Raw genomic sequence first — 16,308 nt, forward strand, 5'->3', positions numbered from 1 at the left:
AATTGTTATGATGCAACAACGAATTGTGCCTTGCGGAAAATGAACAAAATATTTGTATACAGCAATAAGATCACTATTTAATCATTTAATGAGTTTGTTCATTTCCAGTGCATTTCAGGTTACTCTTAAAACCATTTGATCCTAAATATTTGGCATGTCAAAATAAATACGACAGAAATAAATAAATGAACAAATCAATGGGCCAACGTAATACGAACAATTCAATCGAAAACAGACAATATACAAATAAGGTAGTTATCAGTATGCGACTTGGTATAGCCCTAATGTCCCGTGGAACTGCCTTTGAAAACCGCCCCTCATAAATATTTCCCCATACAGCTCATTCACGGGTTCATTCTTTCCCACTTACATAAATTAAACCATTGGACAGGATCCATCAAATAAAAGGTGCATTTTCTTCAGAGAATACAGACATTTCCCCTGGCTTGCCAAGAGCTGCGTAGAGCATTGTTTTTTAAAACATTGTACAGTCTGTAAGCTCTCGAATGTATTTGAAGAAAAATAGCCTGTTCTGCTGAATAACTGATCGATTTGGCGAGATTAAAAATCGGGGGCTTTTTCTTGACTAAATCGACCACCTGCCTCCTTCGACAACAATAGCAAAAGCTGTTCCGAAAAGACATTGACGAGGTTGGCTATTTTTGGTTTTGATTGCACTCATCTTTTCGGCTTGCGGATTGCCTTCCTTCCCAAGCGTTTTCTGTAGCAACGGCGCCTTGCAGAACGAATCGTTTGGATCGACGCTTTTCTACAAGGGCTTCTGCTCAGCGCAATTCGTTCCACGGCAGCGGCAGACTCAAACATAGACAAGAACATTAGAGAAACGGCTGATTTGGCCTAGAGGCGACAAATCAGACAAACATTTGCGAAAAAGAAAGCGATTCATGTGCAGGGATATTCGACGAGCTGGCTGCAACCAGATTGTGTCAAAAGGATGGGATATGTCAACAAAACCGTCAAAAGATACACGTTCTTGTTTTGGATTGCCTATCTAGTGCTTCTTGTTGAGGGTAAGAGAGCGAAGCAACCCAGGTGCCCATCATCTTGTACGTGCACCAAAGATAATGCCCTGTGTGAAAACATAAGGACGGTTCCTCGCAGCTTTCCTCCAGATGTCGTCTCACTGTAAGTGATTATGTTTACGTGTGTAAATTGACAAATATCTGTCTGGCTGTTTGGCAAAATAGCCTCAGTATGCATTTATATACAGTGCCAAGATTAAACACATTCATGGTATTTTTTTTCTGTGATGTCTACTTCATATCTGTATGATATCTGGTAGCTATTAGAATATTTAAATGCAAATTTAAGTGATCATTTTTGTGCTGTGATATTTAATGTTTACTATAAGCTGAACGTTTACAGTGTTGCAAAACCACAGTTATGAATGCGGTTTTGTTGCTTGCTCACGGCGGTGGTACTTTTTCCTTTAAAGATCTTTTGTAAAATCTGGATTCAACGAAATAGCAGAATCAAGCTTCTCACATACGCCGGCCCTCCAGCTTCTGTGAGTTTCTTTTCATTATTTTCATTTTGTAAGACTGTGGTCTTTGTCACATGCATTAAAGCTATATATTCCTCCGTTTTAAGATCGCCATATTTAAGTGGACAAAGGTTTGCAGTGACAGGCTCAACATTGGGACCTGAGCGTCTTAGTGTTGTCTGTCTTGCGCTGAGCGTTTTACCTCTAATATGAAGGGGGATCTCCAAAGACACCAAAGCGCTGTATTTTCATTAGTTTACAGGGAGGCATTTCATTTCTATTGTCTGACTTTACAATGTTACAATGTAACGCATTGTGTTACCAGATAAACATAGTAGGCTACATAAAGTAACGGTTGTTTATGGGCCTGCTTTTTTAGCAGGTGCAAATTAAATATTGGAGAGAATTGGCAATATTTTGTGTCTGCTTATTACTGTACTTATTATTTAATTTTCTAATTTTCTCTCTGTCATTCAAAAAAGTCACTGCAGCCAGCTATATAATAATAAACTCAGACAACAATAGCATCAAAACATTCGAGCCTATGTAGGCTATGTGCGGCTTGCTCTGATATTATTACTTTTCGCTGCGACCTCACAGACATCAGCGCTTCGCAGAATACCTTTGTTTCGTCTTTATCCTAGAAAATAAGCGAGTTTATACGTGTGATAACTAGCTTACGCTTTTGAGCTGTGGTCGGGCATGACGGGGTAGCGGGACAATTACATTGTTACAATTGAGCCATTTTTGGCAACTCGTGAAGGCAAATACATGCCAATAATATGCTGCTAATGTGTTAACCCAGTGGAAATTTTTGGAAGAATTCATTAGATAACCATTATTAATGCACTAGAGAGTCCATAAAATGCGCTGGATACATGTTACAACTTTATGAAACCTCACATACCCAGTTAAGAATATTTAGTATTTAATTCTTATTTTGATGATGCCCCGTTAGTTCTTAATTTCATTACTGTTTCCACTATTTTAATTAGAATTCCTTTCTCTCAAATTTCCCACTGTTAAATACTATATGCTACAGTTCATTACCAAACGGAGCACACATTTATTTCCCAAATATTGCAGGGTAGTTATGCATAATTCATCTTCATGCTTCTTTCGCATCACGCCTTGTACGGACTCATATATTAATAAGCAGACTCGTCAATGGAACACTGAGACAGAAAAAAAAAACTCGACAGCGCTTAGTTTGTATGGAGCACTGTGAAAATTCAACAAAAGGATTTGTTGAACAAAAGGAATTGTTGAATTGCAATGCTCCATCGTTTTCATTGAACCCCAAAGATCAGCTTACATTTATAAAGAGGTTTATCAGTAATCAAACAATGATCGCCTGTGATTTGAAAGTTTGACTTATTAATTCAATTACAGCGAGAGTTGAATCAGCTACACAATATTGTTTATCTTTGGCACTGAAATATTGTTTTATCACTATACTCAAGTTACAGTATATGGTGTCCAACAGTCTCCAGTTATAGTAACACAAACTTGGGAAAGCTACTGTAACTGTGGCAATAATCAGTTATACTCTATTTATAGTCAGCCTTTAGTCTTTTGCATCCTTGGTGGGTTTTTGTGTGTGAACGCCCAGTTCCTATGCTGATTATGTCAAAATCTTTACCAGACAATTGTTCTAGAGAAAAGCAATATTATAATGACTTAAGAATCAAGTGGTTCATTTCAGCTTGGAAAATTTTTGGAACAAAACTGTTGTTATATGGTATATTTTGTGGCTGTTTGATGTTCTAATTTTATAGTTTATGCCATTTCAAATGCCTGCATTGTAAACTCTCCTTTCTCCTTGTAGCTTGTTCACAGCCAATACATTTGATTCTATTAACGATGATGCTTTCCTCGGTCTACCCCATCTGGAATATCTGTGAGTCACATTAATTTCTGCGTAAGTGATAAAGTAGATCAATTGTTTTAGTAGTAAAATCTTACCCTCATAATTATTGGCTTTTGCAGGTTTATCGAGAACAACAAAATCAAGTCCATATCACCATATGCTTTCAGAGGGTTAAAATCCCTGATACACTTGTAAGTATTACTTTTTTGTTTGTTTGTTTGTTTGTTTTGCTGACTGTGTAGTTCAGTAATACAGATCCAGTTTGTTTATTTCTCTCTGTGTCTTACTACATTTCCTGCTCTACATATCAACAAAATACATTAACGTAACTACTGTGCTGAATTCTTGTGTAAGGGTTCAATTTGAAGAGCATCTTACAATCTAGTTTTTTTGGATCTGCTCCCTTTTCACTTGATGTTTTTCATTGAAATATTTGGGACCTATCCTGGTAGAATTAGGTACTACCATTGCTTGTTATCAACCCAATTTGATCTGTGGATTACTGAAAGGGCCATATGACTCATCTCCTGGCAATACTGAAAGGGAAGTGCTGTATGACAGATGGACAGCCTGTATTCAATTTTCTACACAAGCTGGCACTGGACCTGCAGCTTTGGGCTGAAGTCAGCCTTGTTTTATTGAGCCACGCATATTCCCAAAGCAAATGCTCAGTTTAGTGACACATAACCGACACCATAGAGACACCCACCAACACCATAAACAAAGAACCTCAATTCCAGCCATTATTGAAATACTGTTTTATAGCTGTGCCATTATAACACGCCCCAATACATGCCAGATAATATTACCCAAAAGCCGCTCTCTTGAAAGCTATAGACTTTGCCAGGCAAATAAGTGAATAATAAAAGCTCTACAAATATGAAAATAGACTGAAATGAAAATGTAATCTCCCTTTATCTTATAAAAATAACCCCCCAAGTATATCATATACTCAACGGTTGCTTTTAATGATCAAGTCAAATCAAGTAATAATACTGTATATCTTCTTATATCTGCTTACATGCATATTTGTATACTTGCATTCAAGTTCAAGTTCAAAGTTAAGTTTATTCAGCAGTTTTAACCTCCATAGCCTGATTTCAGTGATGCGCATTCCTAATGATGTGGCTAACTAATAATGAAGATTCATGCAAATCCACCCTACATACACAGGGAGAACAAAAACCATAATTTGAATAATCAGTGCCAGTAACTGGCAGTACAGTTCTACATTCAACGCTGTCTAACCTTATATCACCCTCAGTCGAACATCCCAGGCATATTATTCCTAACAATAAATTGAAAGTCACAATTTAGGTAGCCACATCAGCATTACCATATGTGATTAATATGTAGTTCATTTTGTGACGAAAAGGTTGGCTCACAATTTCTAAATTAATTGTTGTGGTTTCAAGGCAATGCAGTGAATCACATTGGTCAAATAATTGAACAACTTTATCACTATAGACCACAAACATGGGCAACTTTAGATGCAAGTCTATTAACAAATAATCACATTCAAAGACAGTTTCAATGTATGAATGGGCATTTATTACTGACTTCATATATAGTCTAACCCCTGATTCTTTCTGACCTACCAGGAGCCTGGCCAACAATAACCTGCAGACACTACCAAAAGATGTTTTCAAGGGAATGGATGCTTTAACAAAAGTGTAGGTTTCTTTTTTTTTGCTTTACATGCATAATTATCTTGAATCTAATTTAAATATTGCATATATATGCTCTTAGTCGGTTTCAATAATTTAGTTAATTAAAACATATTTTTTCAGATGAACATTTAACATTGCATTGTGTTGTCATGTACCTATGAGAGCCATCCCCCTTCACATGCATGTCCATATAATATACAGTAGGATGGCTATATGAGATGAATGTATTTATAATTTATGCAGGGATCTCAGAGGCAACATCTTCACGTGTGACTGCAAACTGAAGTGGCTGGTGGATTGGATGTATAACACCAATGCAACTGTGGATCAGATTGACTGCAACGGGCCTCCACTGTACCAAGGGAAGAAAATCAATGACCTCGTGCCACAGTCATTTGACTGCATAACAACAGGTAACACCAAATTGCTCATTTATCATTTGTTTAAAAAAAAACCAACAAAAAAAAAAAACATGTATCTGTGTATACTCTGTTTAATCAAAGCCAGCAGTAGCAATTCTTTCTAATTTCATTGGATTGCAAATTATGTTGGAATGCGTATTGTCAAGTTCAAGATTTAAACTGTATGCATCAGCATAACAAAAGATAATATGCAGTAAGAAAATATAAGCCTTCCTGATTAATTCACTTCTGTTTATTTTGAAGAGACTGACCATATTTGTACTTTTGTTTCAACAGAATTTGCCGCGTATCAGTCTCTAAAATTTGAGTCCATTTCCGTGGAGTCTTTTTCTTTTGGCAATGATCAATATATCGTGTTTGCCCAGCCCTTCGTTGGAACTTGCAGCTTCCTGGAATGGGATCATGTTGAAATGGTCTTCCGAAATTATGACAACATTGACAGTGAGTACATTGCTTAAGTGACTGAAGGTTGAAGGTTCAAAGTCGAAGGTTGCAGTTATTGGCTGCGACCACTAGATGGTGGCACATATTTAGAACAATCCATTTTGTACTGGTAAACGTAGTTTTGTTTAAAAAAAAGGCTCAAATTAGTTTCTGTAATGCTTTATGTATTTGAACAATTTTAACAAAACGGGTTAAAGTTCTCAATAATGAAAATATTTCCTCTCAGCATTTCACAAATGTAGACATTCTTTGCATGAATTCCTTAACCTCATTTGTTTCCCTTATTTGTTTGTTTGTTTGTTTGCTGGTTTATTCTTACAGGTACATCCACCGTAGTTTGCAAACCCTTGGTCATTGACAACCAGCTGTTTATTATAGTGGCCCAGCTCTTTGGCGGCTCTCACATCTACAAGCGGGACATGTCAGCAAATAAGTTCATCAAGATCCAGGACATCGACATCCTGAAAATACGGAAGCCCAACGACGTGGAGATTTTCCGCATCGACGGAGAGTCCTACTTCGTCATCGCCGACAGCTCCAAGGCGGGCTCCACCACCGTGTACAAGTGGAACGGGAACGGCTTCTACTCGCACCAGTCCCTCCACCCGTGGTACCGCGACACGGACGTGGAGTACCTGGAGATCGCAAACAAGCCCCACCTGATCCTGTCCAGCAGCTCCCAGCGGCCCGTCATTTACCAGTGGAGCAAGAGCCAGAAGCTGTTCGACCGCCGCACGGACATCCCCGAGATGGAGGACGTGTACGCCGTCAAGCACTTCCGGGTCAAGGCCGAGCTCTACATCTGCATGACCCGCTTCATCGGCGACTCCAAGGTGATGCGCTGGGACGGCTCCATGTTCACCGAGATGCAGACCGTGCCCTCGCGCGGCTCCATGGTCTTCCAGCCCTTCTCCGTCGACAGCTGGCAGTACGCGATCCTCGGAAGTGACTACTCCCTGACGCAGGTCTATCGCTGGGAGGCCAAGAGGAATCAGTTTGTCCACTTCCAGGAACTGAACATTCAGGCACCGAGGGCATTCTCCCTCGTTTCCATTGACAAGCGTGAGTTCTTGCTCGCTTCCAGCTTTAAAGGGAAAACTCAGATTTATGAACACCTCATGATTGACCTGAGCAATTGATAGACTGTGGACAAGGCATGTGTTGGAAAGCCACCCTGTATGGACTTGGACTTGTTGTAAGACTATATGCATGATAAAGCCCATTAATAATACTTCCAGATGAATGCCTTGCTAGAAATATCCATCTTTTTCTTTTTGTCATCATATACAGTACTACAGCGCTTTTTAAATATTCTTTTTTTTTAAGCCATTGTTAATGTATTTTCTGCGACTACAAGTCGTACACACACTTTTGCAATCACATCTGTTATTGACAAGGGGGGGGGGGAATAATAAAATGTACTTTTTAACCTATTTATTAACCTGAAGCAGAAAACAGCCAAATAAAATGTTTACATTTTTCTGTCTTTGCCGTTGTGAGAAAAATATTTGTAAATGATGCTTTTGTAAATAAAAGAGGGACCACGCCAGAGAGAAATCTTTCATATGGAGATTGATTAAAATTTAAATCACCTAAAATATTTGTAATTTAATAATTTAACATGTTGCAGTGCAGAATTAGATGTTGTTGTTAGTGTGTATGTGGGGAGGGAAGGGTTGGGGAAAATAGCATTTTGGCAAGTTTTATTTTTATTGTTGCTTGTTTGTATTAAATAGTACTAATAAATAAACTTCAATATAAGAACTGGTTCTCTAGTTTTTGCCTGCAGAATCTGTAAGCTAGGCATTATGAAGGTGAATATGTAGACTACCTGTATAAGCAATGTTGTTACATGGACAAATAACAGAATTTGCGTGAAAATATTTTTTTATTGTAATACATGTATAATGTCGATATGAACACTGGAATTTGTTGTGGATGAACTAAAATTATCTTTATTCTGACCTCACTGACCCTATTACCTTGTCGCAATCGTTGCAATTAAAATAGCCAAAATAGCCACAGTATGCTATTACTTCATACGTCGACATTTCTCACGTTTATAGCCAAGAGGTTACAAATATGAATCTTTGTTCCAATATGAACACGTTGTCTACAATTATTCTAGAGTCGCTTGTTGATCATTCAAGGAGAACAACTTTGTGCAATGTTATGGTTGTCCAGCCTTCGATTACCATAGTTCAGCGGTTCAGTGAACGTCGCTCTCGTTTTCCCCTAGCGGTAAAGCCAAGGAACAGCGTTAGAGAGTGTAAACTATGTGCCAAGGTTACTTATTAAACTTCATTCACTTCTCTTCAGGGAACTGTGGAGGAGACCTCCTCCTCAAGGCATGCTCACCTCTTGCATCTGAAAATGGGTGATTTCAGCAACAGGACAGCAACCGTAGGTGATGACGGTGTCATATCGGTTGTCCCTCGAAGGGAGGACGTCGGACGCGACGTTTTGAGTACAGTTGACAATGAGAAAGAAGAAGATGATGAACGAACAACTGAAAGGATTCATCTTCAAAGTTTGGATAACTGTCACGTACCTGACGATGGAGGCGATTCAATGATACGACGGACCACCAGCAAACCTAACCCCACTCCCCACAAGCGACTATGTTTGGCCATGTGTTGCGGAGAAAGTAATCCCAACACTGCGGGCACCGGGGGGACCTCATTGCCGAAAGGTACAGTTGCAGTGCTACTTCCTGCTAACGTTATTTTTATGTATAAATTGTCACTTCATTTAAACTATCAGATTAGCGAAAGTAGTTCTTATTTAAGACCCAAGGTTAATACTATACAGAAGCGCTATTGTCACTATAACTTGACAAACTTCAGAAGCTGTTTAACAGTCGGAGCCAGTGACCTTTTTGCCGAAGATGTTATGTAAAGCACCGTAATAACTAACGTTTATGGTAGCTAACATCCCTGATAATTACGTAAGTCACGAGTACTTCCTATTAGTTTCTTTCTCTATGACCCAAATCAACACTGTGTAATATATTTTAAAAAAAGGTTAGCCTAGGACTAATTATAAAAACGTGATTTCATGTAACGCGATCAGCTACCTAATGTAATAGGATTAATTTGACCAGTTCGACCAGGTCGGCGTGGTACCCTGTGCTTCCGTTGCATGACTCTGCATTTATCATTGTCACCAGTTGCTCGTAAGTGTAAAGTAAATGAAGATCTACGTGTAGACATAATTATTATAGACATTTAGGGATACTACTACTACTAGCCTACTACTACTACTACTACTAATAATAATAATAACAATAATAATAATAAATAATAACAATGCCTATTATTATTATTGTTATTATTATTATTATTATTATTATTATTATTGCGTAAACTGTGATGAGAGCTCTATAAACATTAGTACAAAGAATAACCTGGCTGTTGTGGCTACTGACAACTCAAAATGAATTTTATAGGGCCTACTCTATGTTAGTTATGTATTTTCCAATGTTCACATCATCATGACGTGTAGTTTCAGAAGGTGTTGAGTTTAGTAGAAATTCGGAGGAATTCAATGACTCGAGAGCTGAGGAAGGAAGAGGGATATGCAGGATTGGGGGTTACTCACCCTAGCCTCCCACTTGCCCAACCAATCAGAAAATGAGAAAAATAAAGTTTTAAACTACATTATTTCACGACTGTCAAAATGTCAATCTAATTAGAAAAGTAAACTGTAAGGTTGGACCATGTACCAATTTTCTGTCACTCCATTAGTACAAAAGCAGTCTTACGAGGGCGTTGTTGAAGACATAAATGGAAAGTGTGTTTATGATTTAGGCTTAGCCTACATTTCTCTTTGTTAAAGTTAGAACCTGTTAGAAAAAAATCCATTGGTCTGTCAGTTCTTTAATTTGTCTCGTTGTCTGCTCTTATCAATGCTTAAATCTAAATTGATGCGTGATGCCTGCTAGTTACATTTGAAATGAAAGTTCAACTGACATTTGAAAATTACCACCATGTCCTTGCATTCTAGAACTGCCTCTGTCCTACAGTTAAATAGGCCTAAAAAGAACACTTCCCTCATCCAAATAACCAATGTAAATTAAAATTATTTTTTAAATGTTTCTCAGCCACCCACCCTCACAAGAAAAAAACAAAATAATAATTATTGAGTGACTGGATAAAAATGCTGCAATACAAAATGGAATACCAAAAGTAAAACAATGTTGTATTACTATTCGCACCACAGTGAATTTACTATTGAGGTAAGCAACCAAAAAAGAAAAATAGTTATTGTGCATTCAAAATTGTGGGTATTGTTCAGTCAGTTTTACGGTAACCGTGGACATTGTTATATGAAGAACAAACGGACCTGGCTGGTAGTTGAAACATTACACCGGCAGGTACACATTTATACAGGTAGTGAACAAAAAAATGAGAAAACCCTGGGTAAATGAGAGATAACAATGTATGTACACTGTTGGTTCAAGTTTAAGTACACTTTACTCGTGTTTTAATACTCTGTTTTTAGTGAAATTTAAGTTTCACTTATGTAAATACCTTAAAAGACACAAGGTAAGAATGAAATTGTCAGAAGTTAAAAGAATCTTTCACTTCACAGGAAAGCGACCTAACTTTTGGAGTTCGTAAAAAGGCATATTTAACAATATAAACAGGAAAACAAAGTCTTTCCATTTTCCAACAAGTCAAGTAAAATTAAGCTAGTTTGGACAGAAAGGTCAAGGAGCAGCAACCCAGAAATGCAGCACATCTGTGGAAACTTCTACAGCAGTGTTGGTGTTAGCTGTCAGAACCATGACTGCCCTTCTAGGAAACAAATGCCATGAATATGCTCAGCAGGTTATTACTGCAAATGGTGGCTATTTCGATGATAATTTAGATAATTTCTTTTTCTAATTTGAAAAAATGTAAGCATACTAAAACTTTGACTGGTAGTGTATACCCTTACAGAAACAAAATACATTGCACTATATTACAAATGTGTAAATAAATCTACTTTTTGGAAAATGTTTCACAGCAGTGTAATATTGCTAGGCTATATCTTAAAAGAGTGATGATTTGTATATTTGCCATTATATTTTGAAGTGTTGCAGTTATATTGGTAATTTATGTATTTAAATATACTTTGAAATATATTCAGGTTCCATAAGAGTATTTCCAAACCAAATAAATAAAATCCTCATTGGCTAAAATCTGACCAGTTTGTCTTTTATTTTTCAGCTCCAGAAAAGAAACCAGCTTGTGCCGGCCTTGGCATCGTATATGCTCTACTGTCATCAGTTTTCTTTTCCATTTTGGCTCTTCTTGTGAAGAAAATAGATGGGGTACATGCTGTGGAAATAAGTGCAATACGCTGCTTCTTCCAGATGGTCTTTGTACTACCTGCGTTGATTTATTATGAGTAAGTTCCCAACATTTTTCCTAAGTTCTTTTCATTATCTAAAGTTCACTGCTGTCCAGGAGAGAAGCAACTGTAGTGTGGAATAGAACTGGGGAAAGTTTCCAAAGATGCATTGTTCCTCCTTGCCAGTGTTAATATAGATTTTTTTCTTCCCCTGTGTATAAATGGTGCAGTCATTTCTGCCACTTGTGCTTAATTCCACATTTTGTAAAAAATTTGACTCACAGAACTGGGTTCCTTGGACCAAGAGGCCAGCGATTTTTTTTGTTTTTGCGAGGGTTGCTGGGCTCGAACGCCATGATCCTGCTGTACTACGCTGTGCAGCAGATGCCCCTGGCCGACGCGACGGTGATCGTTTTCAGCAACCCGGTGTTCACCTCCTTGCTGGCATGGATGTTCCTCAAGGAGAAGTGCACCGTCTGGGACTTCCTCTTCACCATTTTCACGCTCACGGGTGTCATACTGATAGCCAGGCCGCCGTTCCTCTTCGGCTCCCGGGTCTCGGGGATAGAGGGCGAGTACACCAACCACATCAAGGGCACCATCGCCGCGTGCGGTGCCGCCTTCTGCGCCGCCTGCACCATGGTGGTGCTCCGGAAGATGGGCAAGAACGTCCACTACTACCTGTCCGTCTGGTACTACGCGGTCATGGGCCTCATCGAGAGCATCATCGCCATGCTGGTCATCGGCGAGTGGACCCTGCCCTTCTGCGGCAGGGACCGCTGGTTCCTCATGTCCATCGGGGTCCTGGGGATCATCGGGCAGACGTTCCTCACCAAAGCCCTTCAGCTGGAGAAGGCGGGGCCCGTGGCCTTAATGCGGACCATGGACGTGGTGATGGCCTTTATGCTCCAGTTCCTCTTCCTCAGCCAGTACCCGACGTGGTGGAGCCTGGGCGGGGCCCTGTGCATCATCTGCAGCACGAGCGGGGTGGCCCTGAGGAAATGGTTCAACAGCGCCAAGAAGAACAGACGGAACGGGCGCAATTGCACACAGAGTAATATATAATCAAACATGTCATCGCTCACGTGGTATGAAAGGAACTAGCAGTCCTAGAGAGGACAGCATTTTAATTTTCATCACATATATACAGTACAGAATTTATTTTCATTCTGTCAACCAAAGAAACACCATATAGTAACAATATTACTGGAAGTACAATGGTAAATGAAGTCTGCTTATTTCTATTGAAACGCACAACATTCTGAAATTCCTCTGTTACACTGTAGGTTCCATGCTACTTGAAGCACACTTTATTACACTGGCCAACGTCCCAGTGGAGCTTAAGCTTTAGCAGAGAGTAAGCTGTTGAACTTCACCAAAAAATCACCAAAATGAATAACTGGACAACGCTAGGTTTAGGTTTTGGGTTTTGTTTTCCAAATGAAGCTTCAAACCTTTCGATGTCAGTGCATCAGTGATATTTGGAAAACATAAGAATGGTGTAGTGTATATACTTCACACATTGTGTAGAAACCAGCCATGCAAATTTGGGAAAAGGGAAGAAGATATCAGTTAAAATTTTATTTCAAGATTCAAAGGTAGGCAATAGTTATTCCACTTTAACATTTTTTCCTTGGGTTAAATTTTTTTTTTTCTCATGAATATATCCAGTATGTTTAATGTTTATATGGGCATGAAGTATTTAACAGCACTAGGCCAGATATTTTATTTGATAAGTACACTGTAACCATTCTCATTTTCTGTTAGGAAAAGCTAATTAAGCATAATTGCACTTGCTGTCTTTTATAATATTTTTTGTACATTTTTTGTCATTCTTTGTACTGTATGTCTCCCAGTTTCAAATGCCATCTTACAGAATAATGTTTCTGGGTGGCACTGGGATCTCGTGACTGGTTTTTCTGTTTTAGTCTATTTTTTAAATTATTTTATTTATTAATTCTCTAGTACTGGTTTTAGCTCCCACTGTGGGAATATGGTATTTTGCCTTAATTACACACTGCTGAAGATGGATTATGAAATCTTTCCTGCAGCATGTAATTAAGCTAAAGGAGTATATTCCCACTGTGGGAATGTGTTGTTTTGCCTTAATTACATGCTGCAGAAGATGGATTATAAAATTGGTCTGTTTTTTATTATACAGGAAATGTCCTTCATAACTTCATGGTGATTTCACAATGAGAAAGATGCAAACTTTTGTCTAATTTTCTTCATTGAAGAGTAATATATTAGTTCTTAGTGTGATTTGATTTCTCATATTACCTCGTCACTGTTTGCTTAGGTGTCACATATTGCTTGGGCAACATGTAACCAAGGGCTTTTTAAATGTCTGAGTAAACAGAGATGAACACAACATGAAAGTCATGAAACAGTTATGCAGTAATAGATTTTACTGGATTTATATCCTTCATAATATATGTATTTACGCAAATAATTATTTCTAAAAGGAAAGACTGGATAGAGATTTTTATACATCTGTATTCACAACTGTGGGCAAGGTGCTCCTATCCTTTTTATGAAGTATCAATAATGTGTTATTTTAATGTGTTACAATTGTTTCTCTCTTAGAAATATAAATCCACCCATCATCTGGGCACCCATATAATTTTAAGTAATTTTACAAGTATTGCAAATGTGTAGTATTTTGTAAGCATAATTATGCAATTATTTATACTGTACTGTTCAAAGATATATTTTGGATTATAAGAAATTTCATGAAGAAACATAAAGATAATTGTGTATTTTCTTTATGAGGTCTACTCCCCAACATTAAATATGTTCAATACTACAGCTGTGTTTTCATCACTGTCATCCTTATCATTAAAGTTTTTATGTATGTTGAAGATGATAACAGTTGCCTTAATGTAATAGCAGAAACAATTATTATTATTATTATTACTATTATTAATAATAATAATAATAATAATAATAATAATAATAATAATAATTATTATTTATTATTATATGGATTTTGTGGACTGGTAGTTGTGGCAGCCTACATAAAGATATTTGCCTAAGGTTGAAGGTTGAAGGTTGAGGCCAGTCCCAACCTCCAAACATTGACCCCTGTTGCTTTTTTGAGCCGTACATTGATAAGAGCACACATTCACGGTAGTTTTCCTACAGTCAAAAATAGGTCTGTAAACTGTGACTACTGTGTGGGTTCCTAGCTAACACTAATCCAGCTGAAGGTGAGGAAATCTAAATTGGAACTTCACAGACAGGAGAAAATGCAGGTTTTGATGTAGACATCACTGATGGAGTCTATTGAGCCTTGTCGGCATTTTCACTGTGTGAGCTAGTTTTCAGAGAAAAAGATTGATCTGACTCAGAGAAAAAAAGTTACCCTGAATCAATAGGAAGTTTTACATTATTTAAAATCTACATGTTAAAATTATTGTTACACACTACTGCAAACTGACATGCACAATGTTACTTCTTGCTTTAGTATATGGGACAAAAACTAAAAATTTCATTTTTGGATTCCTAGTCTTTGGCTTTTCTGGCCATTCATTTTTAAAAATATTTAAATAACTTAAAGATGAAAATACAGCGCCGTTTTCGAGTAGGAAACCCAGCTGTAACAGAGCTCCGCTGCTTCATCCTCAGTGGAATGTAAATCCTTCCAACAGTACAGAATGCAAATGAAGTCCACGAGCCTGAATAAATGTTATCAAAGAGTAAAATGAGCCTGCCGCAGAACTGTGGACTCCTGTAGCTGAAACAGATTAATGGTGTGCCTAGCGACAGGTGTTTTTTTTTCTGCAAAATCCGGTGAGTCAGGTCATGTGGTCGTATGCTCGCGCTTTAGAGACGTGGTGCCATGTAAGAGGCCATTGTCTTTCTTCTTTTGCCTGCTGTTTGCCAATGTACGTGTGTGTGTGTGTGTGTGTGTGTGTGTGTGCAGAATTAAAGCAAAAGTACAGGGACCATGACGCAACTTTGTTGCTTGGGCTCTGTACTCTAGCACATTGAATTTTAAATCATATAATGAATATAAGGCTTGAGTGCAGACTGCCAGCTTTAATTTGAAGGTATTTACATCCATATTGGCTAATCCGCTACAGCCCTTTTTATACATAGTCCCCCATTTTATGGGAGCAAATGTAAATGGCCAAATTATAGCATAACCAAGTCTTTGAAGTTATCACTTGGTTGTAAATAATTTGCATTCGGCGACTGCCTGAAGCCTGTGGCCCACAGACATCACCTGGCGCTCGGTGTCTTCCCTGGTGATGCTCTGCCAGGCCTTTACTGCGACCATATTCAGTTCCTGTTTGTTTCTGGGGCATTTTGCCTTCAGTCTTGTCTGTAGCGAGTGAAATGCATTTTCAATTGGATTAAGGACAGAAGATTAATTTAGCCAGTCAAGAACATTCCATTTTTTGGCTGTAAAAAAAACTATGGAGTGTGAAACTACACAGCACTGCTAAATAACAACTTCAAACTCTGCTGCACTGCATTCTTATCTATAGATTAAAAAATATTGTGTAACTGTCCCAATACTTTTGCATTTAACTGTTGTATATCTGTTTCTTGAGCCTCAAGGAATATGACATGTTATTCGTCATCATCACAAACTACAGCAGAGATTTCCCGAACAAAAGTTCAATGAAGTATTAATGAATAATGTATTAGTATGTGCGTATTAGTAATAGATACAACATTTGCTGTGGTAGGATACCATTAATACAAATGCCAGTGTACTTCTCATTACTTACAAATATATGTGTAAAACCGTTAAAATTTTCATGTTAGTAGATGCAAAGGATGCATAATTCCAGCAGAGGGAGAAATTGGCTATTAAATACACAATATACAATGATACAAAATAAGGTACAACCAAGGCATTGAAATAAAATGCAACAACAGTTTGGTGTACATTTCCAAGAACTTCACCGTATTCTGTCCTTGACCGTATTCATATGTCTGCAGCAGGAGAATGCAAATGACTGACTCCATAAATGTAATGGTGTGTTATTTCTATCAGGATGTTTCCACAGACCTCCCATCCCCATAGAGGTCAATGTGTGTCATATGATA

The 16,308-nt window shown here is 38.0% G+C and overlaps 2 protein-coding genes and 1 long non-coding RNA gene across 3 annotated transcripts; 2 read left to right on the plus strand and 1 right to left on the minus strand.

Annotated features, from left to right (window-relative positions):
• The first annotated feature begins 328 nt into the window (after positions 1–328).
• lgi1b (leucine-rich, glioma inactivated 1b) lies at positions 329–7,315 on the plus strand. The gene is made up of 8 exons (XM_064319340.1): positions 329–1,146; positions 1,457–1,528; positions 3,333–3,404; positions 3,494–3,565; positions 4,976–5,047; positions 5,288–5,457; positions 5,743–5,907; positions 6,232–7,315. The coding sequence occupies exons 1-8, from the start codon at positions 956–958 to the stop codon at positions 7,047–7,049; spliced, it is 1,632 nt and encodes a 543-aa protein (XP_064175410.1). The 5' UTR covers positions 329–955; the 3' UTR covers positions 7,050–7,315.
• On the minus strand, positions 7,222–8,386 carry LOC135245962 (uncharacterized). Its single transcript, XR_010327472.1, has 2 exons — positions 8,269–8,386; positions 7,222–8,145 (listed from the first exon to the last, which is right to left on the minus strand). It is a non-coding gene; the product is annotated as an uncharacterized LOC135245962 (long non-coding RNA).
• slc35g1 (solute carrier family 35 member G1) lies at positions 8,145–14,053 on the plus strand. The gene is made up of 3 exons (XM_064319350.1): positions 8,145–8,602; positions 11,124–11,304; positions 11,532–14,053. Exons 1-3 carry the CDS (start codon positions 8,284–8,286, stop codon positions 12,310–12,312), a joined length of 1,281 nt encoding a protein of 426 aa, XP_064175420.1. The 5' UTR covers positions 8,145–8,283; the 3' UTR covers positions 12,313–14,053.
• The last annotated feature ends 2,255 nt before the right edge of the window (positions 14,054–16,308 follow it).

The sequence above is a fragment of the Anguilla rostrata genome, chromosome 2, assembly GCF_018555375.3.
Source record: "Anguilla rostrata isolate EN2019 chromosome 2, ASM1855537v3, whole genome shotgun sequence".
Classification (NCBI taxonomy): Eukaryota; Metazoa; Chordata; class Actinopteri; order Anguilliformes; family Anguillidae; genus Anguilla; species Anguilla rostrata.

Excerpts from the sequence above, each read along its gene's own strand:
- slc35g1 (XM_064319350.1), top strand. The coding sequence starts at position 8,284 with ATGGGTGATTTCAGCAACAGGACAGCAACCGTAGGTGATGACGGTGTC. Across the intron at positions 8,603-11,123 it reads GGGGACCTCATTGCCGAAAG|CTCCAGAAAAGAAACCAGCT; the intron begins GTACAGTTGCAG and ends TTTATTTTTCAG. Across the intron at positions 11,305-11,531 it reads CCTGCGTTGATTTATTATGA|AACTGGGTTCCTTGGACCAA; the intron begins GTAAGTTCCCAA and ends TTTGACTCACAG.
- lgi1b (XM_064319340.1), top strand. The coding sequence starts at position 956 with ATGGGATATGTCAACAAAACCGTCAAAAGATACACGTTCTTGTTTTGG. Across the intron at positions 1,529-3,332 it reads ACGCCGGCCCTCCAGCTTCT|CTTGTTCACAGCCAATACAT; the intron begins GTGAGTTTCTTT and ends TTCTCCTTGTAG. Across the intron at positions 3,405-3,493 it reads CTACCCCATCTGGAATATCT|GTTTATCGAGAACAACAAAA; the intron begins GTGAGTCACATT and ends TGGCTTTTGCAG.